We start from the raw sequence: 27,599 nt of genomic DNA on the forward strand, positions 1-27,599 counted from the left end.
CCCTGCAGCAACTGTTGCAGCATGGAGTGCTTCTGTTCGAGGTTGTAGCCCCTTGTCCCCGCCTCACATTCCTGCTTTTCCTCCTAAACAAGGTAGCATTCTGTGCTCCCTGAGCAATCTCAGTCATCGTTGAGTCATCATTTTTTAGAATCCATTTTGGATGTGTGTTTGTGTGGAAAGACTTGTGTCTGATCTTGGCTATGTTTATTTAATTCTTCCATTGATGCCCCTCCCAGCCACCCAGTTGTCACCCCACCAAAAAAACCACACACATAAGAACTCTGCTGGTTCAGGTCAAAAGCCTGACATAATCCTTTTCTCACAGTGGTCCCCCAGATGGCTATGGGAAGGCCCACAAACAGGATCTGAGTGCAACAGTGCTCTCTACACTTGTGATTCCCAACAACTTGTATTGGGGCATGGGGCTAGTCTTTGAGATTCCCCTCAGCTTTTTCCTGGCAGATTTTTCTGTACTTGGGCATAGGTCAGAGTTACCTTGAGTCTGTTAGTACTTTTCTATTATGTATTAGTGGTGGTATGGCTACATGAGTATGGGAAGGCTTGGTATTGGCATAGAAATACGATCAGTTTTCAATTTCTGACTGCCAACCTGCTGGTTTTTCTACCTTTTCCAATATAGTGTGATTAAAATTGTAGCAGTCATTAAACTAATGATAAATCAATTCAGTTTCATTAATGAGCCCTTGTTTAGTTTATTTTGTAAACAATTCTCAAGAATTAGAACAGAGGAAATCACTTATTTCTTGATGAGGTAACTCTGCCTTCTTCAACTAAGTGCATTGATAGATGGTGGTGTCATCTATTCTAAATAGTTTATCCTGCCTGATCTATTACAATGATTCACAGAGTGGTAGTAACCTTGTTTTTGTTCCACACTCTTAATATTGACATTGTCAAAGTGATCAGTTTTCTTAGTTTACTAGATCTTGGGTAAATACATTTGATGTCTTGTTCAAAGGAACACAGGTGAATAGTAAAGAGAACCTGCACAAGCGACGCTGACACAAAACCCCACACATACATTAAGTAAAATAGAAACACCGCCACCCGACCCCACCCCCACTCACCATTCCCCCCGCCTCTTTCCCCCTTTAATTCCTAATGTAACACTAATGAATCTATCTTAATCCATTTTAACCTGATTTGTAGATAGTTATGCTGTATCATAATGACCATTTCCTCTTTTACCGCTGATTAAGAGACAGTGCCAGTCCTTATATAGCCAGAATGGTATTTTCACTTGAAAAACGTGGATATATACCTATGCCATCTTGCAAAATGTCACTGTATAGAAATGAATCAGGTTAAACCAGAGGGAGAGAAATAAGTTAAAGGACACTCTTCTCAATCCTCTTATTTTTTCAAAAGAGATGAGGCTTTTCAAAGACAAAATGGGGAAAGCATCTGTTTTATAAATGTCTACCTTGAGAAAGTGTTTGGGTCATGCAGCTACTTAGGAGTGAAACACATCTTAATCAATAATGATTCTTTCACCCATGATACATTAAGGGCTTCCCACTCAGCATGAGTGGGATTCAACCTCTTCTGGAGGAGTCACACCCTCTCTGAAATATCCATCATTGTCATTGGAGGCTCAAGTATCCTCATTTTAGGCTAGTATCCTGGCTTGAAGCCTATTTAGGGATGGATACCTGTCACCATGCATGATTTGGTAATGGCTTGGATTGCTGTAATGTATTATATGAAACTTCGGCTGGTGCAAAATATGGCAGTGAGCATGTTACCTGTGAGCAGGCACAATGAATGCAACTCACTGGTCCTTTCTTTCCTGCGCTTGCTTCAGATTCATTTCTGGGCCTAGTTTATGTGCCGGTTTGGACCTATAAAGCCCTGCACTGTGTGGGAACTTAGTACTTCCTGTATGTAGCTACCTGTAGTGCAAAGACCCTTCTGTATCCTCTTTCAATCTGAAGCTCAGAGGATGGACACAAAAAAGAAGGCATTTTGATGATGGCCTTACAACTCTGAAATGCTCTCTCTAGAGAAGCTTGGCTGGTACCCGCATTAACGTCTTTTTGATGCTGTGTTAAATCCTGTGCTACTGTTGGTGGTTTTAGTGTACATAGGTATTTGAGTGCCGTTTTATCTTTGTACTTTCTATGTAGTATTGTTTGCTGGCTTTATTGTGCCAGTTTTACATTCGGGTATTTATGTTGACTGTGCTTTTATTATAGTGGGTTTTTATGCTCCTCCTGGATAAATTATTTTATGAGAAGTCTTCTAAATAGAATAAATAAACTTGAAAGCAAGTCCCACTGAGTTCAGTGGGAATTTTTCTCAAGAAAGTGTGTTCATAATTGCAGCCTAAGTCCTTTTTAACAGTTATTAAACCAAACAAAACTAGGGCATTTGTCTCCTGTTGGTTCTTCAATTATTATTCTCACTTCCTCCTAGGTAACATTGGCATTCAAAAAGACAATGTTCATTCTTTTTGAGTAGCTCTCCTTCCATATTGATTCCTTTGTATGCTCAAAGTGGTAGAATTCCAGCTGTTTTTCCTTCACTTGTTTAGCAGTCTGTACCAGCATTTTCCCTGGCTTGTCTCTACATCCCAGATATTTTTTGTGTTGTGCATGCCAAATACTAGGTTAGCTATTGCCTTCAGTCCCCAAACACAAAAATGCAATGGGGAAATAAGGTGCAGGTGTTCTGCTGGCTAGTAAAAACCTAACTCCTCACGCAGACATTTCTGGGCACTGATCATTCATACCAACACTACTGAACTTTGGATATGTTTGTATATCGCTGCATTGTGTTGATTTTATTTTGTTAACAACCTTGGTATTTGCAATGGAAACGCATTCTATAAATGATCTAAAATAAAATAGCATCTTGTTAATATAACTTGACAAGTATTGTCAGGTTTAAAATACATTTTCCCCTTTTTAATTATAGATGGGCCAAGCTACGGATCAACATGGTTCCAGCCACAATAATCTGTGAGCCGATATCGGAGTGCTTTGTTGCAAGCTTGATAATTGGATGGGCAGTTCACCATGTGTTCAGATGGGATATAATGGTGTTTTTTATGTGTCACTGTTTGGCATGGTTTATATTTGACTACATTCAACTCAGGGGTGTCCAGGTAGGTTGTATTGATCAGAGCATTATATTTAACTTGTGTACTGTTCTAAATTAACTGAAATCATTGACGTAACTTTTAAAAAATGTGTTAGAACTTTTTCATCCTGGTTAGAAGACGTATTGTAAATAGCTGTGTATAGAGGTAATGAGAGCTGTAGTCTGACATCACTTGGAGGAAACGGCACTGACAGCCTCTTATGTAATTAATGCTTTCACTGAATGAATTGGCTGGCTGACCAAACGGTATGCTCATTAGACAGGCAAGAGTGTATTTAAACTTCAAGAGTGATAAATTAATTTGCTGGCAGGCCTCACTGAAACAATGTTGAAAGCATAATACCTGCTTCAACTATGCCAATACCCCTTTGGGATATTAGTTCTGACACAATTTTGTGAAGCTTCATGTCTTCTTCAGCGACTTTCTCTCTGCTTTATATATTACTTGACTAGAAAAACTGCACAGGCACCTGTTGTCTTCACCTTCAGCTAACAATAGAAGGATTAGCTGCTCTGAGTAGCCATAGTCCTGCTACTTCTGAATACATGCAGAAGGTCCCAAATCCAGTTTTTTTTTATCACCAATTGAGAGGAATCTCTGGTAGCAGGATTGAAAGACTAGTATTTAGCATTTTGAAGACCTTCTCAACTCAGAGTGAACAGTTCTGAACTAGAAAAACCAATAGTTTGTTCCTAAGGAGAATCAGTAAGCATCAATTGTGAAATGCATGTATGCCCTTGGAAAGATTCCTTATCAAATTGAGTTTAGCCTGATTTGCATGTCATGCTCAGTCAAACCATAGCTTACTGCAAACATGTCAGTGTGTGGGATCTGGGAGAGAAGATTGCGGCTGCTATCCTCTGCTGCCGTTGTGTTGCTGTGCTGATGCCGTTGTGTGTCATCCAAATTTAAGCTCATGGTTTACTGTTCTCCAGAGTAACTATGATATGTAGCCAAAATTTATCGTATGGGTTACGACATATAGTTTGTCTGGCAGACAAGTTCAGACAGCATAATAAGCCATGCCATAACAGTGTGGCAGTAGCATGGCCAGGGAAGACAGTGTGTCCAATATAGGATGGGGGGGGGGGGACGGACACCTGGCTTGCTAGTAGTAAATGTGAAAAGAATCTAGCAGGCTTAACATGAGTCAACGGTATAATGCAGAAGAAAGCTACTGCTATTCTAGGCTTCATCAACAGAAGTCTAGTGTCTAGTGTGGTGTTAAGGGAATTAATAGTACCACTCTATTTTCACTTGGTCAGACCACACCTGGAGCACTGTGTCCAATTTTGGGCACCACAATTTAAGAAGGATATTGACAAGCTGGAATGTGTGCAGAGGAGGACAAGCAAGATAATCAAGGGTCTGGAAACCTTATGAGGAATGGTTGAGGGAGTTTGGTATGTTTGGCCTGGGAAAGTGGAATCTGAGAAGAGAGATGATAGCATCTTCAGATATCTCAAGGGCTGTCACATGGAAGATGGAGCAAACTTGTTTTCTCCACCCTGGAGGCTAGGACCCGATCCAATGGATTCCAGTTAAAAGAAAGGAGATTCTGACTAAACATCAGGAAGAACCTTCTCATAGTAATAGCTATTAGACAGCGGAATGGTCTCCCTCGGGAGGTGGTGGTCTCTGATTTTTAAGCAGAGGTTGGATGCCCATCTGTCATGGATGCTTTAGTTGAGATTCTTACATTGCACTAGATGACCCTCTGGGTCCCTTCCAACTCTACAGTTCTGTGATTCTATTATTGTAGTCTCCTCTTCCAGAGCCCATGTGTTCACACTGTGCCGTGGTTTGGCTTAGTGTGATGTGTGAACTAGCCTATGTTTCTCAAGTGTTAGCTTGGGTTTTGCATGGAATAGTGGCACCATAGTGTTGCAGAGCTAAAGAGCAATTGCTTAAGTTTTTCTATGTTAAAGTAATGTTATTTTTGATTAAGTTATGTTCATTAAATAATTAATTATTTTAGTTGTTGGCATCATCACTAAATGTGAACATCTGTTTTGTCTATTCCCCAGGGTGGTGCTCTGTGTTTTTCAAAACTTGACTATGCAGTGGCATGGTTCATCAGAGAGTCTATGACGATATACATTTTCCTATCGGCCTTGTGGGATCCTACTATTAGCTGGAGGACAGGACGCTACAGATTACGCTGTGGGGGCACAGCAGAGGAAATTCTGGATGTATAGCCACAGCTTTGTGACTGTGTATTTCGAGAAAAGAAAAAGGAGAAAAAAAGAAAGTATTATAAATTATGTTTATATAAAATGCTTTTAAAAAATCTACCTTCAATAGTTTTATTACCTGTATGTTTTCATATCTGTTCTTTAATTTATTTTGCATGGCACTTGCATCTGTGAAAAAGTACATCTGTAGTCTTGGCCAAATGGTATCTTGTTTTTATGTACAAAATCAAATCAAGAGAATTGGTTTCAGGATTCATTTTTCTTGGGAATGTTCTGCAGCAAGTTCTAAAGACAGTATCCTTCAGTATAGTAAAAGCTACTCTTTGTTAATCAAAGGACATAATCCACTAGTTCTACACTAGTCCCCTGGAAATGAAAGGGAGTTGTGCAAGGGCGCAGCTATGACTCTGTCCCCAAGGGCCTTCTGGCCACTGGATTTTATCCACTGAAAGGCTAGCAGCATTTTTATTTAAGTGCAGTTAGCTTTGGGAAGCACAAGTGGCGGGGCGCAAGGAGAGAAGCCTTTTAGATGATCTATGCCTACCTCTTGTAGTTGCTGCGGAGCAAGTATAAATAGGTAACTAGGCCTTACAAGTTGAAGCTGGAAATTTGTATCTATGTGTGTGTATGTATATAGATATATATATTAAACAACTTTGGTCTCGCCGCAATGAGCCAAAAGTGGACAGAGTTTGATGTTGTGGGTGGGATGAATTAATGGTTAGCTATGCCTAGAGGGCATTTTTTGGCCAACTCTAATCGGTTCTGTCTTGAACCATTTTAAATCACTGTGCTGTAATTAGCCAAGCTAATCTCCTTCTTTCCCATTTTGACTTTTTTAAAAGGGTGGGGTTTTTTGTGTTTTTTTTGTGTGTGAGTGAACGTTTGATAGTTATGGGGAGAGGGGGAATGCATTTCAGAAACATTTCACATACGAGCTATTTTCTTACACACTGTGTCTTCTTAAGAATGTAATTTCATGATGCAGGTATTTAGTATCTTTTTTTAAGTGGGCATAGGTCTCTCTCTTACACTAGTCATCCTTAAATCTCTGATTGCAATAGATACTTGTCAGTATATTAAAATGCAAGATGAGTTTGCTGTTACTGATATGGAATGGTAAGCTTTAACTATCAAACTAGGTCCGCTCAAGGCTTTTTTTCTTCCTTTAGTTAATCTGGTCTCTCAATTGGGTTTTTTATATTCAAGTTGTAACAACTGAAAAGACTAGGTTATAAGCAAGTTGTAAATGCATGCTGTCTCTTACCCTGTTTCCTCTTGTTGGCTTGTTTTTCACTGTGGGGTAGCTGTTAATGTGGTGAACTGGACTTGTTTAAAACAGACTCTGGTTGCAAAGCAAAATGGAGAGGGGCACAACACAAGCCTTTGTTTTCTTTTTATAACCGTATTTATGTTGCTTTTTCCTCCAAATGGGCATGGCATGCTGTCACCATAAAAGTATGTGTATTCCAGTATGGCAGCTTTAAATCCTAAGTTTTGGTACTTCTGTGACAAAGAGCTTACTCTGTAGCATATTAGCAATAACTCTGAGCATTTATAGAAGTACATTTTTTCCAGTTTACTGAGCCAGTCCATTTAATTGTCCTGTACACACACCGTGTAATATAATAATGTGCGTGTGTGAACGCGCATGTTTGTGTGTAGACAGATCCTATGAAACATTCCCTAGACCAAAACCTTTCATCCTGCATTCTCTTTATTTGCCTTATGACATTACAGAATATGTTTTGAAGGGCATCTTATTTCCACAAACAGAGGCTTTTTAATGTGTGTTCCATTATTTACATGTGAATTGGGAAGAAATTCCCGAGGAAGGCTGCACACAGCAAACTAGTCTGGTTATGACCCACTCAAGTTGCGTTTTTGTCATCTTCATTGTTTTATCACTGTTGTCTTGATTAATTTTGCTTATAATGTTTGTGTGGGGTTATTTTGTGTGAAGTTTGGTTGATGCCATCCATTATACTGCTAAAGTGAAGCTTAGCTGGTCTAGCTTGATGCTAATCACCATGTCAGCAGTGTAACAGAAAAACCAAAAAGGCCTGACAGACTTCAGTGTGTGTGCGTGCGTGTGTGTTGTCACTATGAAGAATTGTGTCAAATAGGTGTGTGTGTGTATATGTGTGTTTGCATTAGTGAAACCTTTATAATTAAAGGAAACTGATGCTTCACTCAGATGAACAACTTGATTTCTTATATAAGAAATCCGGGTTGATTATGAAATGGAAATACTTTGAAAATATTGTAGTACGGCACTGTGACAGAACAGAGCAACGGTTCACAATGGCTAATTTAAACTGTCTGTCAACATGTTAAGAATACCATGTTTATTTAAAATCATTGTCTTGTTTTTTGTTTAAAAATAAATTTTGAATACAATCAAATGTTTTGAGAAAGTAAATCTATTTATCGCCTTTCTCTCTCTCCATTACATCCTTTTAAATGCGTTTCATATACAACATGTGTGTGACTGTTTCATTAGAAGACCAAAACCTAGTGTCTTTCCCCCCCTCCCGCCAATCTTGTATCATTTACATTGTTCTGTAAAATGCACTCCAGATAATTACATTTTCTGATATCAAATTAGGGTTTTTAATATCCATTCACGAGGAGTTTGTCTCTAAAACTTCAAAGTTCCTTAGAAGCCCAACAAGCTGGAAACCTGTAAATACGTCACTACAAGCGTCTTGCACTCTGGGAGTTTCACTGAATACACTTGTTTCCCATCTCAGCTTCAGAATGAGTGGACCCCTGTAGCTTTGCTACAGAAACATGATTTATTGTTCTTACACCATGTTGTTCAGTCGTTTAGTCGTGTCCGACACTTCGTGACCCCATGGACCAGAGCACACCACTGCCTCTTGCCTCCTGCAGCTTGGTCAAACTCATGCTGGTAGTTTCAAGAACACTGTCCAACCATCTCGTCCTCTGTTGTCCTCTTCTCCTTGTGCCCTCCATCTTTCCCAACATCAGGGTCTTTTCCAGGGAGTCTTCTCTTCTCATGAGGTGGCCAAAGTATTGGAGCCTCAGCTTCACGATCTGTCCTTCCAGTGAGCACTCAGGGCTGATTTCCTTAAGAATGGATAGGTTTGATCATCTTACACCATACTAACACTTGAATACCTTGTCTGGGAGATGTATTTCAATTGGCACACCTTCAATTATTTAATTTAATTTGTTATATTTAAATATATATCTGCACTTAATTGGGATTCATAGTGGATATTTTTCACGATTGTACCTTTTTCAATTGCTTGTGTGCGTTCGTGTGAGCTCCTGTTCTAATTCTGTGCCCTTCCATAGTTTGGCATTTATCTACGTTCTGATTTAAGCATCAGGTGAAATGCTGTGGGGTTTTATGTTGTTGCATCTCAAGGAAGTAGCAGCATAACTGAGGTTTCAAAGGAGCAAGCATGTATTATCTTTACAAGTCCATGATGCAGAGATAAGGGCTGAAGAACATATGGTTATCTTTAAAAGGGGGGGGGGATGGTTTGAGGAGGGTGCAAAACATTCTACTAAGATTTGCCACAAAGAGAAGAGTGTAAGCCTGCCGGCAGGGTCCTGTAGTTTTTGTTAATTTTTGGTTGTACACAGCACCTAGAGGCCTGTTAGGTAATTTCTAAATAAAGTACGATGACACCTTGCTTAAAGCCACTCAATGACTGCTGTGGTTGAATTGGTATTTGAATATCCAGTCATCTTCCTTTTATGGAGCTATGCTAGGGAGAAAGGTGACTGGGAAAGATATAAAATGAATGACAGTTCACTAGCTTTTGAAAAAGAAATGAAATATAATTCAGTAGCTTTTCACTCTCAGATCAATTTTGGCTTTAGTCACACCATTGTATTTTAACACTAGAAATTGCTATTGCAGTTGAGAAGGGTTGTTTATTTTAAAGCTCCTCATAGAGGCTGATGGGGCTGAGCCTAGAAGGCCTGATCCGTGTTGAAAGGGCACACACAGTTTTAACAAAAGGCATGCTCTGTTCCATCAGCCTGGACTTACATTCGCACATCAGCACAGAGGATGGATTTTCCTTCAGCTAAGTGGCTTGTCTTCCTTAACAATTGTTTCATGCTGACTAGTCAGCGTTGTGTTTGTGAAAGACATCAAATGCCGCGTTGCAATATATTGGATAGACATGCTTCTGGTGCAGATGCTGGAAATGGTGTTGCAACTTGCCTGCTGCAACTCATGGCAGCAAAGCAAATCTATTAAAGTGCATTATACCCAGCACTGCACTCATAAGAGTTGCACCCAAGCAACGGGACTTCCCCTTTCTCTCTCTTCCCTGTGCACCCTCAAAATCTGTTCTGTTGGAGTCCTCCAGCCCTTTGGAGCAAATTGAGGTTAGGGGAGAGTACCAGGGAGGAAGAGAGGGAATGGTGATGATGATGATAAGAATAAGAATACCCCACCCACCTGGCTGGATTTCCCCAGCCACTATGGGTCTCATTCAGCACATATAAAAACATAATAAAACGTCAGACGTTAAAAACTTCCCCATACAGGGCTGACTTCAGATGTCTTCTAAAAGTTGTGTACAGTGGTACCTTGGGTTACAGATACTTCAGGTTACGTGTTTTCGGGTTGCGCACTGCACTGAACCCAGAAGTATCGGAACGGGTTACTTCCAGGTTTCGGCCAATAAAGCGAGATGAGCGCCGCAACCCCAGAGTCGGCCACGACTGGACTTAATGGTCAGGGGTCCCTTTACCTTTACTATATTGTAAAGCCTGGTACATCAAGGACCCTTGTCTTCAATCTGCAACCGTAAAAAGCCATGCTGCAGTTGGGACAACTTCATGCTATCCCAGCATCAAAAGCCCACCTAATTAAAAGTTTGCACTTGTTTCTGGGAGGATGCCAAGGAGAGGCAACGCTGGGATCCAGTAATATAGTTGGGATACAACCTTGATGTGCCTGAGTGGAAAGTGCTTCCTCATGAGGACCCTTTTGCGTCTTGCAGGGCTGCTCCAGAGGGTTGGCTGGCCTTGGATGTAAATTGGCAGGTCAAGGCTGAGAGCAGAACACTCTCGGTTTGGATCTGAGCCCAGTATCTCTATGAAGCACATAGAGGGCTTTGCAACTTAAAGCTGGTGACCAGTAATGAAACCAGATAATGTATGAAAGCGATAAAACAAATTACAAACAATAGGGAACAGTAACAAAATTCAAACCGACATAGGACAATAGTTGTTTTGGAGGGCTTATGGAATAGGTAAAGAAAACGCCGTATCTTTGGTATTTCCTTTTAATTTGAAACAGGGTGAAGACTGACCAGAACCCTGGCCATAAAGCAGGATGCAACTTGGAGAAATCCACATCCATGGTCTGAAAGCATACAAAATCATTTCACCTGTTACTGAAAGAAAAACAGGGAACCTGTGCACCTATTATCATATGACTGGTGGCATGTAAAAGAGAGATCTTAAGCTCTTCTGGATATTGGCTGTCTGTCTCTTTGCAAAATTCCCCTGCTAAAAGCTTTGTCCCACCTTACTTGCTTCTTCATGACTCTAGTCCATAATACAATTTGCTAGTCTCTTAAAGTACTGTAGGGCTTTTCGTTTACACAATACCCCTCCTAAGATCTGTCCAAGTTACATTCTGCCTATAACAATGAGGCCTTCTGTGTCCGTTCTTAGATCTAGCTAGTGAACGGCTGCATTATAGAAGTCAGACTGTCATTATTTTGGGCATTCAGCAAGCCAGCTACGCTTTATTGGAAACATGCAGTAAGAGCTGTCGGGATAATTTTTTCCTTCAAGTTTTCAAGGGAAACAAGATACTGTTCTGGATACTGGAAGCTTTCAGTTGTGTTTAAAACATTCTTCTTAATGGCTTTTAAATGATAACGAATTCTGAGGGGACTTAAATGACTTCTGGGGAAAGTTTAACCCTTCCTGGTTTTTCCTCTTTCTAGAGAATGTGAGTTTATGCATCACATCTGGCTCTTATGACTGCCAGCTGTTGAGACGCATTATTTTCTTTCTCTGAAAGCTTTCAGTGACATTCTCTCCCCGTCCACCTTGCCCCAAGCTAAGGAAGCTATGAACTATTGGGTGAGCAGGGGCCTGTAAGGGAGAGTAACCACTGTGTAAACAAAATTTTGTTTAAAAGTTCCTGGCTTTGCACAGTTGTTTTCCCCGACGTTGCCTCTTTTTAATGCTATAAATCGAGAGAGAAAACCCCTCAGAAGATGCAGACCATTAAAAGATCTCTGCTTGATCAGACCAAAGGCTCGTCTAGTCCACAGTGGCTGGCCTATGGGAAGCCACAAGCAGAAGAAGAAGAAGAAGAAGAAGAGTTTGGATTTGATATCCCGCTTTATCATTACCCTAGGGAGTCTCAAAGCGGCTAACATTCTCCTTTCCCTTCCTCCCTCACAACAAACACTCTGTGAGGTGAGTGGGGCTGAGAAACTTCAAAGAAGTGTGACTAGCCCAAGGTCACCCAGCAGCTGCATGTGGAGGAGCAGAGACGCAAACCCAGTTCCCCAGATTATGGGACTACCGCTCTTAACCACTACACCACACTGGCTCTCCAGTGCACTCTTGCTTCTGATCATGCTAGCTATGATGCTGGAGGGGTATAGGCTCCCCTTTCTTTCGTCTCCAGTGAAAGAGAGCCTACCAACCCTCTAGGCAATTGGTTCCATTGCCAAACACAAACATCTCCTATTTAACTGGAATCTAACCTCCAGTAAACCCGTGGAGAGCTAACCCCATACTTTTGAGGCAGCAACAAGCCAGTATTTGCCCTCTGCTACATGGCAGCTCTCAGGTATTTGAAAGAATGCTATCCCCTCCTTGCTCAGTCTTCCCAAAGCTGAACATGCCCAGTTCCTCCAGCCTTTCCTTGTTTTTCATATTGCTGGCCATCTCTGTTGCCCTCCTCTGAACCCATTCCAGTTAGATGAGAACCTTCTTAAACCTGTGATGCCTGAAGGGCCATTTATACAGTCTTTCCATGCCTGTTTCTTTAAAGAAGAGGCAGGACCAAAGGTGAAGAACGTGTGTATTGATTGTAGCCAGAAAAGAACAAATTGAACTACAAAAGCACGACCATCGTATGTGCACCATTATCCCCCCCCCCACCATTTTTCCATGTACCTTTTTTATCATTTCCCCATGTGATACAGGTAATCCTGCTAGCCAGGCTTTAGAGATGACTGATAACTAGCAAGTACAGTATGTGAAGCAAAGTGATCCATGGGAAGGCGATTGAAGGGTTACCAGCAGTTGCATTTACAGCTCCTGCACCTTAAGGCTCCAGCTTTCAGTGCATGAAACGGAAAGGAATTGAGAGCCTGAATATTAATCGTTCACTTCCAATATGCCTTTGTTGTAGCCACAAAAAGAATCTAAGGTAACTGAGAACACAGACTTCAGAAACGATGCTATCTGAAAGAGCTTGCTCATAATGGCAAGCCACAATAGGCTCTTTGACTAAAGGGAGCCTGAGCTGCAGGGAGGATGGAGCTAGAAAGCTTGACATTCCTGGGAAAATGTTGAGTGCTCGTTTTAACTGTTAGATGACATACCTAGGTTATAGAGTCCTGCGCATGCTTTTCTGGGCAAAAGCCCAATTGAACAGAGTGGGACTGGCTTCTGAGTGGTGATGACAGATGTGCAGGTTGCCTTATTGCCAGCAGTTTGCCCTGTAAAAAGTCTAATGTTGCAATAATAACCTCTGGCCAGCAGCAGGGAGACTTGAGAGAGCAGCACACCCAGCACTGCATCTGTAACCCAAGTGTCCTGATCAAGGCAGAAGATTAAGGGGGCAGGTAGGGGAAAATGCCCCTTTGCTGTGCAGCAAAGAAGTCTGGGTTGGCCCTATCCCTTCCCCAAATTCCGTGTTTTTTGCTTCCCGTCACAAAGCTACAAGTGTCAGAGTTCCCTGGGAAGATCCACTGTAGACAAGTGGAGCAAAGGGGACTTAACTTTTGTGATTGCAGTCTCTTTAGGAGACATACCTGATGTGATGTTGTTAATACATTTATTACTCCCCTCTCTTCTCTTGAGTGTGGTTCCCTTCATACCTCAGGGGGGAACTGCTGGGAACCTTAGTCTTGCCTGGTTAGCAAGTTCTAGCTGCTAGGCTCAGTTGCCTTTCCGTTGTTCATAAATAAATACAACTCCCCAAGATTAGGGCAAATCCATTGCAAGGTTTTCCTCACAAAGTGAGGAATTCCCACGGGATACTACAGGGATGGCCAACTTAGCCAGCATTTTTAGAACACTACAAGGGAAGGTATGATTTGACTGAAATTGGAGAGGGGGAGTTGGGTAAGTAGGGCTTGTGGCTTTCATTAAAGGTAAAGGTAAAAGGGCCCCTGACCATTAGGTCCAGTCATGGCCGACTCTGGGGTTGCGGCGCTCCTCTTGCTTTATTGGCCAAGGGAGCCGGCGTACAGCTTCCGGGTCATGTGGCCAGCATGACTAAGCCGCTTCTGGCGAACCAGAGCAGTGCACAAAAACGCTGTTTACCTTCCCGCCGGAGCGGTACCTATTTATCTACTTGCACTTTGACGTGCTTTCGAACTGCTAGGTTGGCAGGAGCAGGGACTGAGCAATGGGAGCTCACCCAATCATGGGGATTCGAACCGCCGACCTTCTGATTGGCAAGTCCTATTGTCAGGGCTACCCTAGGTCCCAGCTCACAAAGGACCAACGCTGCTTCGTTGTTAAGTATAAAAGCCTTTATTGAAGTTCAGTTTCACTTCCAGAGCCGCAGCGCGCAGCCCCACGTCTAAAGTGTCAGACCACTGATGCTCCGTCTGAGTCTCCTCCCCCTTGACACCAATTTAAGAGTCTAGCCTTGCTCCACCTTCTCCGCTGCTCCTTCCTCCTCTGGGTCCGCCTGCCCGCCGGGGTTCCGCCCTTTCTAGCCTCTTCTCCCGCTGATTCCCCTGAGCCTTCTCCCTCCCTCCGGCGGGCTTTAGGAGCTGGTTCCCCATCCGGGTCTCCTGCTGTTCCGCGCGCCTGCACATTTGAACTTGGCGCGCGCGCCCAGCCAGCAACTTTCCTCCTGACCGTTCCACTGCTGCTGTCACTGCTTCCCCCATCGGGGGGGCTAGCTGCAACTGACCTCCCCTCCGTTGGAGGCGTGGTCAGCCCTGACTCCCTCTCTGGAGGAGACACTGCTCCTGACACATGTGACTCCTCCCCCCCACTACGCTCTGGTGGGGAAACTGGTCCTGATCCTCCACTGCTGCTTTGGGGTTCCCCTCTGGCTCCTTGTTTCTGGTGCGTCCCCCCTGGGACCCCCCTTGCCCTGACCATCGGCGCCCCCTTCTGGGAATCTTCTGATTCGCTGGAGAAGCTCATGGAATCTCTCGGGCCACTGTCATACTCCCCTACGCTGCCCTCGGATTCTTCCCCTTCGCTCTCCCAATCCTCTCTCCCCAGTGCTCCTGCTCCTGATTCCCTGACATCCATCCCCCCCTCGAAGCCCCCCCTTCCCCCCTCCCCCTCTTCGGGTGTGGGTTCCGGGTGCTCCAGTCCAGTGGGTGTGAGTGCGGGATACCATTCTTCCCCCCTGGTGTGTAGCCGGTCCACTGGATCCGGCCCAACCGCAACGGGCTCGTCGACGTCGATTTCCTCTGCTTCCATCTCTCTGCTGATGTGCTCGAATCCAGGATCCTCCCCCAACACGTCCATGTCCTCCCCTCCCCCGGGTACCTCTGGTGAGACAGCTTGCAAAGGTCCCCGCAGCAGCTCCCTGCGCCACCCCACCTCCGGTTGAGTGTCCCACCAATAGGAGCGGTCTGTGGCAAACCCCGAGAGAGACCCCTCCGAGGAGCTAGTGTCTGGCGTCGTCTCTTCAGCTGATGAAAAACCCTGGAACGTACTGGCTGACAGTGTGGGCGTGAAGAGCCAGTCGTCGAAATACTCTGCCGGCATAGGTCTGTGTGGGAAGAGTGCATGGAACTCGTCTTTAAGATAGTGCTCCTCCACGGCATAGCACGGTACCCACCTGTTGGCACTGGCTGGGGTACCTTCCCTGGCGAGGAGGTATTCCACCCCCTCTTCCCCCCACCTCGAGTCCAAAATCTCCGTGACCTCGTTGAGTGGCGTCGCCCTCCGTGACCCCTCCCTCTTCGGAGATTCACTAAGTGTGTCTGGCGCGTTCCCTGTCGCCTGAAACCTGTGGGGTTCCCTGTAGGGTGTGAGCACTGACCTATGAAAGACTGGGTGCATTCTGGAGCCCTCCGGGAGTGTCAACCGGAAGGCCACTGGATTGATTTGCGCCGCGACCTGGTAAGGTCCCAGCTGCTTGTGCTTGAGCTTCCTCTTTGCTAGCGTCCTGGCCGGCACTGCCTGGGCTGCTAACCAGACCCAGTCCCCCACCTGGATGTCCTCCCCGACCCTCCTGTGCTTGTCTGCCTGCATCTTGTAGGCGTGTTTCGCCAGTTCCAATTGCCTTCGGAGTTGCTCGTGGACCTCCTGTAACTCTGCTGCTAAGTGCTCTGCTCCCCTTGGCTCCCCCTCCCCCGTCGTCTCTAACCCCGGGAAAGTTCTGGGATGCCGCCCATTATTGGCGAAGAACGGTGTCACTCCCGTAGACCCGTGCTTCGTGTTGTTGTAGGCAAACTCGGCCAGCGGTAGGTAGTCCACCCAGGTCGAGGGTTGTTGATTGGCGTAGCATCGCAGGTACTGCTGCATGATGGCGTTGACCCTCTCCGCTTGTCCGTTGGTCTGCGGGTGTCGTGCCGACGCTAAGTTGATCTTGACGTTCAGGATGCCCAGCAGCTTCTGCCAGAAGCTCGAGACGAATTGGCGACCCCGGTCGGACAGGATGGACCGCGGCAAGCCGTGAGCTTTGAACACGTGGTCTATGAACAGCTTGGCGGTCTGTTCCGCTGTGGCCACCTTCGCGCACGGAATAAAGTGTGCCATCTTGGTGAACATGTCTACGACCACGAGCACCGCTGTTTTGCCTCGCGAGCTGGGCAGATCTGTGACAAAGTCCAGGGCCACTCTCTCCCACGGTTCGAGCGGCGTCTGTAGGGGTTCTAGTAGACCCGCCGGCTTCCTGTGTACTGGCTTGGCCCTTTGGCAGGTGTCACACCTGGAGACGTAATCCGCGACTTCTCCCCTCACCTTGGGCCACCAAAAGTCTCTGGTTACTAATTCCGCCGTTTTGTCCTTGCCGAAGTGCCCAGCGCTGGGCGCGTCGTGTAGCTGCTGCAAGACTTTCGCGCGGAGGTCGTCTCCGGGCACGTAGAGAGCCCCTTTGCGGATGAGCAGTCCGTCTCGTATCTGGAACTCGTCGTCCTTCGCTGTGCCTCTTCGCACCTCCTCCATCTTGGATTGTGCGAACGAATCCGTCTGCAGCGCTCGACGCACCGCGTCCAGGTCCACGGCAGCTGAAGCGCACGCCCACGCTTTCGGTGCGAAAATGTGCTTGGCCGCCACCGGCGCCGCTTCCTCGAGATACTGCGGCTTCCTGGATAGTGCATCCGCCATGACGTTGTTGTCTCCCGGGATGTATTCTATCCGGAAATCGAAATCCGCAAAGAACTCCGCCCAGCGGATGTGTCTCTGGTTCAGGAACCGCGCCGTGCGCCAGTACTCCAGGTTCTTATGGTCCGTGCGGACTTGCACTGTGTGTCTGGCTCCAACGAGGAAGTGCCGCCACGCCCTGAAAGCTGCATGAATGGCCAGCAACTCCCTGTCCCAGATGGTGTAGTTCTGTTCCGCCTTGCTGAGTTTCCTGGAGTAGAATGCGCACGGCCTCCATTCCCCTTGCGGATCTTGCTGCAACAGGACGGCCCCCACTGCTCTGTCTGAGGCGTCCGTCTCAACCCTCATTGGTCTGCTGGGGTTTACATGTAGCAGCTGTTCTTCGGACGCGAAGAGACGCTTGAGTCTCCGAAAGGACTGCTCCGCCTGGTCCGTCCAGGTGAACTTCTTCTTCTTGGAGCTGAGGGTGTCCGTGATGGCCGCCGTCTCCTTCGCGAACCCTTTGATGAACTTGCGATAAAAGTTGGCGAAGCCGACGAACCTCTGGACCTCCTTCCGATTGCGCGGGCTCTTCCAGTCCAACACCGCGCGGACCTTGGCGCTGTCCATGGCGAGTCCCTTGTCGGACAGCTTGTAGCCCAGAAAATCCACCTCCGTCATGTCGAACTGGCACTTCTCTAATTTGGCGTAAAGTCTGTGCTCCCGTAGCCTCTGCAGGACCTCCTTGACGTCCCTCTCGTGAGCCTCCTGCGATTCCGAGAAGATCAGGATATCGTCCAGGAAACAGACGCACTTCTTGTAGAGGAGTCCCGCTAACACGTGATGCATGAAAGCTTGGAAGGTATGGGAGCCATTTTGCAGACCAAAAGGCATTACGCGATATTCATAGGTGCCTAAAGGTGTAAACATGGCTGTCTTCCACTCATCGCCCTCCCGCATGCGTATAAGGTTGTACGCCCCTCGTAGATCCAACTTGGTGAAGATCCGTCCCTTCCTCACCGTCGCGAGCAGGTCGTCGATCTTGGGCATGGGGAATGCTGCGGGCTTTGTTTTGGAATTTATGGTCCTAAAATCAACTATGAGTCTCCGTTGGGGCGTGTCCTTCTTCTTCACGAAAAACACGGGACTGCCCCCCACTGCTTTAGATTCTTGGATGAACCCCCGCTTCAAGTTGTGATCTATGAACTCCCTGAGTTCTTGCAGTTCATCTTCAGACATGGAATACAGTTTCCCAGTCGGCAGCGTCGCTCCCGGCAGGAGGTCAATCTTGCAGTCGTAAGGCCTGTGGGGAGGCAGCTTATCCGCTTCCCTCTCGCAGAAGACCTCCAAAAACTCCTTGTACTTGTTGGGTACCGCTTGCACCATGCCTAGGTGTAGCTGCGGTTCATCCTCTTGCCCCTCCTCCTCCTGGCGGGTCTGGATGCAGTGTTCTGCGCAGTAGGAGGAACAGAAGGTCAACTGCCGCTGGTACCATGCCAATGCCGGGCTGTGCCTATCCAGCCAACTCATACCCAACACTATGGGCGTGTCCGACAGGTGGGTGACGTTGAAGCTGATGACTTCGCGGTGGTTTCCAATTTGCATCACCATCGGTGGTGTTTGCTGTACCACCTCTCCTCCCAGTAGCTTCCTGCCATCGACCGTGACGACGTTTAGGGGCATCGTGGCTGGCATGAGTGCTATGCGATGTTGCTTGATAAAGTCCACTCCAATAAAGTCTGCGTTGCTCCCAGAGTCAATGGTTATTGGTACTTGCATGGTGTGCCCATTGGGCAACTGGAGCGATGCGGTGAGTTGCACCACTGGTTTGGGTGGGAGGGGGTCTGTGGGCTGTAAAATCTCTGGGGACTGCTTCACTGACTTGCCTGGTTGGGCCCCAGTGGCTCTGTTTCCAACCAGGCTTCTTCTTCCCCCTGCAGCTGTTTCAGCTGCTCACCTGTTCCCTTTACTGTTGCTGAGGCTGCAGTGTGCTTCTGGAGCCTCTGGGGACACTCTTTGGCCATGTGCTGTGCACTGTCGCAGATGTAACACTTCCTGGTCCCTCTAGGAGCCTTCCCCTTGACTGCTCCCGGTGTTTGGGCTCTGCTGGCAGTCTGAGCCCTTGCACCACCAATCTCCATCGGCTCTTCTCCCCTTCCCAAAGGAGGCATGGACAGCGCCCGCCCCGCCTCTCTGGGAAAGAAAGGGGTTGTCCTGGCTGGGGTGCTTCCCTTACGTCCTTCCAGGCGCACACCAATTGCCAACGCTCTTTGGGCAACTTCTTGGGTATTTTGGGGTCTTTCTCCTCTTGCCAGTTCATCTTTCACCTCTCCACTTAGCCCCTCCCAGAACAGGTCTCTGACAGCAATGGAGTCCTTCTCCCAGCCCAGCACGTTCAGTAAGGCAAAAAAGCGCGAGTGATACTGCCTCACCGTCGCTTTCCCTTGCTGTAGTCCATGCATTTCCCTCCGAGCAATATCTACATCTACCGTAGATTTAAAGCAAGCGTCCATAGCTTTGATAAATGCATCGGAATCTTTGAGGGCAGGGTCTTTTTCGCGCCACAAATTCCGCAGCCACGCTTTTGCTTCCCCATGCAAATGAGTGATTATGAAGCCCACCTTCTCTTCCTCATCTCTAAAGTCTTTCCGAAGCAAATTGAGCGCGTAAACCACGTCAGCTCTGAAGTTAGGGTATTGCTGCAGGTTCCCATCAAAGTGCGCCACCAGGCTGCCCCCCCTCTTCCCGAGGCCAACTCCCTCCGGTTTGGGTCCTGGCAGCCCCTCTTTCCCCCAACGGTCCCACCTGGCTTGCAGATCCCGGCAGAGCGCTACTGCTTCTTCTTCTCTTTTCCTGGATGCTGCTACTTCCGCGTAAAGCGTCGTGACTGCTTCTTGCAGTTCTTTCACCTGGCTCTCTGTAGTCATCTTTGCCTATCTTCGTGAGCTCGCAAAACACCAAGTCTTACCCCTCGCTGCACCAACTCACGCTGCGAGGTTTTTATGAGAGACGGAGCATACTGTCAGGGCTACCCTAGGTCCCAGCTCACAAAGGACCAACGCTGCTTCGTTGTTAAGTATAAAAGCCTTTATTGAAGTTCAGTTTCACTTCCAGAGCCGCAGCGCGCAGCCCCACGTCTAAAGTGTCAGACCACTGATGCTCCGTCTGAGTCTCCTCCCCCTTGACACCAATTTAAGAGTCTAGCCTTGCTCCACCTTCTCCGCTGCTCCTTCCTCCTCTGGGTCCGCCTGCCCGCCGGGGTTCCGCCCTTTCTAGCCTCTTCTCCCGCTGATTCCCCTGAGCCTTCTCCCTCCCTCCGGCGGGCTTTAGGAGCTGGTTCCCCATCCGGGTCTCCTGCTGTTCCGCGCGCCTGCACATTTGAACTTGGCGCGCGCGCCCAGCCAGCAACTTTCCTCCTGACCGTTCCACTGCTGCTGTCACTGCTTCCCCCATCGGGGGGGCTAGCTGCAACTGACCTCCCCTCCGTTGGAGGCGTGGTCAGCCCTGACTCCCTCTCTGGAGGAGACACTGCTCCTGACACATGTGACTCCTCCCCCCCACTACGCTCTGGTGGGGAAACTGGTCCTGATCCTCCACTGCTGCTTTGGGGTTCCCCTCTGGCTCCTTGTTTCTGGTGCGTCCCCCCTGGGACCCCCCTTGCCCTGACCATCGGCGCCCCCTTCTGGGAATCTTCTGATTCGCTGGAGAAGCTCATGGAATCTCTCGGGCCACTGTCATACTCCCCTACGCTGCCCTCGGATTCTTCCCCTTCGCTCTCCCAATCCTCTCTCCCCAGTGCTCCTGCTCCTGATTCCCTGACACCTATGCTCTGTGGTTTAGACCACAGCGCCACCCGCATCCCGTGGCTTTCATTAACAGCCCCCTAATGTTCTCTCCTATAATGTAAATACTGAAATGGCTTCTGCCTCATACCTTGATGATTTGTGTGGTGTGGAAGCCTGCGCCCCAAATTTAGTAGCATCACCTGACCCATAAACACACACACTCTTTTATTTCCTGACAAACTCATGTGTGGGTAGGCCGTCACCCATATAACATCGCAAGCAGATCTTTCATGTTCTCTTAATGGTACTATTTGATTCTGCTGATACTCTTCTCGCTCTTTTTTTTTTTTTTAACCTGCTGCTGTGACTATATCCATTTTTAGAAGTGCAGTGCTTTTTTCTGGGGGTACTCAAGAGTACGTAGTATTGTCACCTTCCCCACCCCACCCCCCAACGTTAAAAGTGTGGCACTTACCGTAACAACTTCATAGTGAATATGGGCACCTTTTTGCTTTCTTTCTTTTTTTTTAAAGGACCGTATAAGTGCATATTTTTATGTCTGTGCTTTTTTTTATGATCTAAATTTTGTTATAGACTGTGTTTAAATATGTGAGCTGCCTTGAGAGGGGGTGATCCTGAAAGACAATCCAGAAACATCTTAATAAGTAAGTAAATAAAACACATTGTGCACGGTTTTCCAGTTGCATCTGTCCACACATGCAGAGGTTAGTGATCCAAATATTAATTATAGGTAAAAAAGGTAAAGGACCCCTGGATGGTTAAGTCCAGTCAAAGGTAACTATGGGGTTGCGATGCTCATCTGAGGCCGAGGGAGCCGGCGTTTGTCCACAGACAGCTTTCCGGGTCATGTGGCCAGCATGACTAAACCGCTTCTGGTGCAACGGGACACTGTGACAGAAACCAAAAGCACATGGAAATGCCATTTACCTTCCTGCCACAGCGGTACCTGTTTATCCACTTGCACTGGCGTGCTTTCAAACTGCTAGGTTGGCAGGAGCTGGGACAGAGCAAAGGGAGCTCACCCCATTGTGGGGATTCGAACTGCCGACCTTCTGATCGGCAAGCCCAAGAGGCTTTGTGGTTTAGACCACAGCGCCACCCGCATCCCTTTTGTTAATTATAACAATTACATGTAGATGTGCATGCACCTGCAGTCAAGTGATGTGCATACGTGAGCCCATCCATAGGTTTAAAAGACTCCAACCCATCGTGTTAGCCCTTTTTCCTGCCATGTTCTTTGTTTCTCCAGACACTTACCCGCCTTGCCCCTTCTGACTCCTCATTCTGCATTTCCTTCCTTTCCTGGTTTCCACAGCTGAGCTAGCAGCCGAAGCAGAAATCTGCTTTTGCTGTGAAATCTGTGTTGCCTTGGGGAGGTAGCTGGGAAAAGGCAGGCAGCAGAGCCAATGCCACCGTTCCCCTTTGCAGCTGATGCCTCTGGCGATGCCCTTCAGATCTGGAGTTGTAACAATTTAACTTTGGATCCTGTGGCGGCGGCAGCAGCCGCTGCTGCTCTACTTATTCTTGGAGGCGGAAGTGTGAAGGCTCCTGGCAAGTTAAGGGATTTAATCGGTAGGCTGGAGCATTATTAATGTCTTATTTCCTCTGGGAGACCACAGGACCAAATGGAGCTGTCCGCTTTTAAGAAAGACTCTTGGAAAAGTTCACTGGCAATCTCATAGGCCAGATGTTGTTACCTTTTTGTGGAACTTTGCTTAGCTGGCCATGTGCAGAAATAAAGCTGCTGCCCTAGCTAGGACAAGACAGGCGACTTCAGTGACACTTCAGTCTCATTTTGTAAATTTTCTCCCATAGAGATAGAAAGGGAAACGGACAAGCAGATTCTGTTCTCCAGAACCACTGAGTAAAAAAAGACACCCCAACACAGTTATGCTTTGAAATTCACACTTTTCTGAATTTTGCAGCACACTTCTCCTGCCAAGAAATGTGCCTATTAGGGGAAAGTGAACAAAAAACACACTTATTAATGGAAATAACATAAACAAGTTCAGATACAAATAGCAGAGTTGCAGTTGTCAGGATCGCTGTAGTTGGGTGAGATTCATGAAGTAAGGCAGACAGAAGTGAGGAGGGTGGCGTTCTCTCTTTACCTGGCCTGAGGAAGGAGGAACAGAGACAAGAAGTTAAGTTTAGGTGTCCACTGTGACCTAAAGGTGCATTGTCACTGTTGGGTTGCTGGCTGGCTGTTTCTTTGGGTGGTGGTATTCCTGACACTGAAGCAGAGATGGCTTAATATCTCTCTGCTTACTGCTCAGAACATCCAGGCAGCCTTCAGACTTCGCTTGCTCACTTAGGGTTATACAAGCCAAGCCTAACTTCCTTGGGTTTCTAGACACCCTCCTAATACGGTTAAGACTAAGTTGGGGGTGATATTCTCTAGTTAGACTGGCTTGCGCTTCCCACAAAGATCCTGAGAAATAGTAAACAACAGGCATGATTTAGAGGTAGGGGGACAGGGAAGAGGGGCAAGAATAGCTCCCACAACTGTCTTTGGCTGTGAAGCATCTTGGAAAAGAGGTGTGTGGAGCAATCTCCTGGGCAGAAGGCTTGAGGGACTGGGTGGGAACAGCCTTGGTGGTAAAATAGCTGAGCAATGGAGGGGTTGTGAAATTTCTAGTTAAAGAAGAGCAAGTTCTTGAAGGGCGTGGGCTCAGAAACAATGGGGTGATCTGGTTCAGGATGGGTAGAAGGGTCATAGTGATAAAAGGCAGGCAGATCAGGATGCCCTTGAGTCCATCATCCAAGTCGTTGATAAAGATGTTGAATAAGACCGGGCCCAAGACAGAACCCTGTGGCACCCCACTAGTCACTCTTCTCCAGGATGAAGAGGAACCATTGATGAGCACCCTTTGGGTTCGGTCAGTCAGCCAGTTACAAATCCACTGAGTGGTAGCATAGTCAAGACCGCATTTTACCAGCTTCTTTACAAGAATATCATGGGGCACCTTGTCAAATGCCTAGCTGAAATCAAGGTAGGCTACATCCACTGCGTTCCCTTCATCTACCAGGCTTGTAATTCTGTCAAAAAACGAGTCTCAAAGCGGCTAACATTCTCATTTCCCTTCCTCCCCCACAATAAACACTCTGTGAGGTGAGTGGGGCTAAGAGACTTCAGAGAAATGTGACTAGCCCAAGGTCACCCATGTGGAGGAGCTGCATGTGGAGGAGCGGGGACGCGAACCCAGTTCACCAGATTACAAGTCCACCGCTCTTAACCACTACACCACACTGGCTCTCACTGGTAGTGAGCTGCTGTGTGTTATCACGCAACGGAGAGTGTCAAGGAGGTTGCAAGAAGTCTCTGGGCTAATCGCAGCATGCAGTTAGGATATAACTCTTTTTTTTCCATTGGGGAGATGCAAATTTAGGCTATCCAGCTTTCAGGTGAAAGTGCTTGCTAGATGATGTTATTTGATAACTTCTCAGAATTAATTTAATGCTGAATGAAGGGTGTTTACTTGCATTACATGATGCAGAAGTTCCAGGAACAATTTAGGCATGCATTTACATGTCCAATTATGTGTTTTTGTCACTGTGGGAAATTCACCAGTCTAGGGTAGGGTTGCCATATTACAAGTGAAAAGCCAGACAGAAAAGTTGTTGAGCAAACATGTATCCTGGTTGGAGGGTGTGATAAACAGACTTAAACTGGTTTAGCAGTGGATGATGACAGCAATGCCATTTTGAGGTACATCTGCTGCCTTCTAGAGGGACAACACAGTTCTGTACATTTCCAGCTTATTGGAAGGCAACCGTGGTGTGTGCCCATTGAGAAGCACCTGAAATGTCACAAAAAACCCTGCAATACCTGGAACAATTTTGCAACTGTCTTTGAAGTGCACCTTGTGTCTTTTTTTTTTAGAAATGATGAGGAATTTGCATATAAATGAACAAATGTGCATCTGCCACTGTGTGTGTGTGTGTGTTAAAGGGCAGACATTCTGTATGAAGCCCAGGGAGGAAAGAATCTCTCTCTTTGGCGATCACTCGTAGAAGAAGGGGCAAGGCTGACCCAGCATTTGACCTGGGAGACTTGTATGTGAGCAAAGGAAAAGGCAAAATGACAGGTTCACCCATTCACACTGTGAGAAGTGAGGTTACAGGGAACCAGGCAGAGGGCCTTCTCAGCAGTGGCTCCCTCCCTGTGGAGCACCCTCCCAGCAGATGTCAAGGAAATGAACAACCATCTAACTTTTAGAAAACATCTGAAGGCAACCCTGTTTAGGGAAGATTTTAATGTTTGATGTTTTAGCGTGTTTTTAATATTCTGTTGGGAGCCGCCTAGAGTGGCTATGGAAACCCAGCAGAATGGGAGGGGCATAAATAGTAAATAATAATAATAATAATAATAATAATAATAATAATAATAATTTACTTAAGATGTGAGAGCCAGGCTTGAATCTCCTATCATTAAAAACAACAACACCAAACCCTGAATCAGATTGAGGCTGGGTCTTCCCCTTTCCTGCATGCTCTTAGTGATAAAAATGATACCTTGTGCATTGGGCTACAAAGCTGAACACCATGCATGCATCTCCCCACACATCACCCCCGCAGAGCTAAATTGCAGCTTCTGGGGCAAATTCAACCAGGAAAACAATGCAAAGGGGAAAGATTAAGTGCCTATCCTGCAGCGCTACATCTCCTTGCCATACAAGGTGGAGAGTCTGTGACTGCTTTTGAGTTTCAAAACAAGTCAAGCGACCCAACTGCAGATTTCCCGTACTGAGTGGAGTTTGGTCTGAAGAGTGATGCAAGCCTCCGGTTTGAAATCGGGGAGAAACATCACACTCACTTCCAGGTTAGGAAACAATGTTATGAACTTCTTGCCTCAGATGAAAATTCAGTGCTCCGTTGTCTGTTTCAAGGGTGGCTGTTGGATCAAAGCTCAGCTGTATGCATTTTAATAATGTCTCTGAAACAGTTGATGTCAAGAATTGTGTGCATGAATAGTTTCTTGCGAGGATGCCAAAATCTAAATTAATAATAATAATAATAATGTGCCAAAGCAACACCATCAGCTCAAAAATTGGACCTTTACAGGCCTTTCCTCGCCACTCCCCATATAATCATTTTACTTAGTATGGGTAACATAAGATTCTCAAGTGTGAATTAAGAATGGAAATAGATTATTTGGATTGATTGCTTTGCCCTCCTGGAAGCATTCTGTTAGACCAAATTTGTTTGTCTTGTTTTCTACTGTCTGAAAAACTCCTATATTGGGGAAAGCTCCAGAGTCAAGAAAAGGGCACTCAGAGATGGAGCTTTAAAACATGGGCAGTGCCTGGCAAAAGCAGAAGAAAGATAAGATTGGAAGGTTGATCGCCGAAGAATTGATGCTTTTGAATTATGGTGCTGGAGGAGACACTTGAGAGTCCCATGGATTGCAAGAAGATCAAACCTATCCATTCTGAAGGAAATCAGCCCTGAGTGCTCACTGGAAGGACAGATCCTGAAGCTGAGGCTCCAATACTTTGGCCATCTCATGAGAAGAGAAGACTCCCTGGAAAAGACCCCAATGTTGGGAAAAATTGAGGACAAAAGGAGAAGGGGACAACAGAGGACAATATGCTAAACTGACTTCCAAGTCAAATTATCCTTTGAGTAGGAAAAGAAACTGGGAGGAGGATGCAAAGAGAATATAAGGCTGGACTTTTTGTTTACGCAACAAAGTTAGCTTGGCTACACTGGCAGATTTGTGCAGCTTTCTAGCGGCATGTCCTTTGAATTTTAATTCTCTGTCTTTATCTCAGGAGCCATAAATCAACAAATTGCTCAGCTGGGCAATTGCAGTTGACATTTATTATCCACGACTGCAATGAGTGAAACTGCTTGCGCCACTGGTTTTGAACATGAGTGCAATGCTTTCCCCAGCCACTATTTCCAGTGTGCAGCATGGGAACATTGATATGCTAATGGGACGTGCTTTCATTATGCACGGAGGCCGTCAAAGTCTCACCAAATACCTCCAGCGAGCTAAGCACGCAATACGTGGTAGGCTGGCATGGGAAACGACGTAAAGAACAAAATTGTGTTCCGCAATGACAGCATAAAAAAGAGATAAATGCAATGGAAGGATCCTTTAAATGCCAGCAGAGGTGTCATAGGTCAGTGGCATCATGCGTGCTTTGCTTTTAGAAAGCCTCAGGTTCAATTCATGTCATGTCAGGTAAATCACAAGTAGAGGAAGGGCTGAGAAGACCTCAATCTCAAGTCATGGGGTGGAAGCCAACTAACTTGCTCCACCAGCGTAAGGATTTCTGCTTGTGCAACAGAAACTCCCCTCTCCCTCCTGTATCCAATGCCCCCTAAATTTGTTCTGGATTTCCCCCCCTGGAGCAAATTAGGGGACTGGAAAGGATGTGCACAGGGAAAGAGAAGGAGTGGGGGGATTTTCTGCTGCCCAAGTGAAAATCTTTGCACTGATGGAATGAGCTAGCTGAATAGCACCCTTGAAAAGTAGCCACAGTCAGAATAGATACTTTCAGATGAGGGCCTTATATGAAAGTCCTTAGCAAAATTCACCAGCATTTTAGTGCACATTTATTCTAGTATGCACATTTCCTTTGTCGTTTTGATATATATATATATATATATACACACACACATACACATACACACATACAAAATGTATATACATAAATACATACTTTACAAAGCATAGTTCTCTAATATTTATATTTCCCACAATATATTGCATTTCTGCATGTTAACGTCGCCAACACACCCATTTCTATTCATACTTTATCTTAGTGTACGGAAGTACAAATTTTCAGTTAACGTACTGTTTTGGAAAGTACAAATTAGGTAGAATTGCCTTTAAGAAATCACCAAATCATATTTCTCCCCCATCCCATGTTGTAAGTGGATGTCAGTCCTGAAGTTATCATGCCAAAGATTTGTCAACCACCAGTTCCAATGAAGTGGATTTGTTCACTGTGAATTCTTGGGGTTCACTTTACATAAAATAAGTGCAAC

At 46.1% G+C, this 27,599-nt stretch overlaps 1 protein-coding gene and 2 long non-coding RNA genes across 3 annotated transcripts in view; 2 read left to right on the forward strand and 1 right to left on the reverse strand.

The window, feature by feature from the left end:
- The window catches only part of UGCG (UDP-glucose ceramide glucosyltransferase), a 33,854-nt gene extending 26,130 nt beyond the window's left edge, over positions 1-7,724 (forward strand). The window contains exons 8-9 of the mRNA XM_083593744.1: positions 2,938-3,127; positions 5,152-7,724. Coding sequence (XP_083449870.1) covers positions 2,938-3,127; positions 5,152-5,322 — 361 coding nt within the window. The 3' untranslated portion in view covers positions 5,323-7,724. The remainder of the gene's footprint in view (positions 1-2,937; positions 3,128-5,151) is intronic.
- Positions 1-27,599, forward strand: part of LOC310753141 — a 249,930-nt gene that overhangs the window by 37,399 nt on the left and 184,932 nt on the right. The window lies entirely within an intron of this gene.
- On the reverse strand, positions 6,164-11,633 carry LOC310753172. Its single transcript, XR_014543255.1, has 2 exons — positions 10,753-11,633; positions 6,164-9,326 (listed from the first exon to the last, which is right to left on the reverse strand). It is a non-coding gene; the product is annotated as an uncharacterized lncRNA (long non-coding RNA).

The sequence above is a fragment of the Podarcis filfolensis genome, assembly GCF_964270895.1.
Source record: "Podarcis filfolensis genome assembly, chromosome: 17".
NCBI classification, from domain to species: Eukaryota; Metazoa; Chordata; class Lepidosauria; order Squamata; family Lacertidae; genus Podarcis; species Podarcis filfolensis.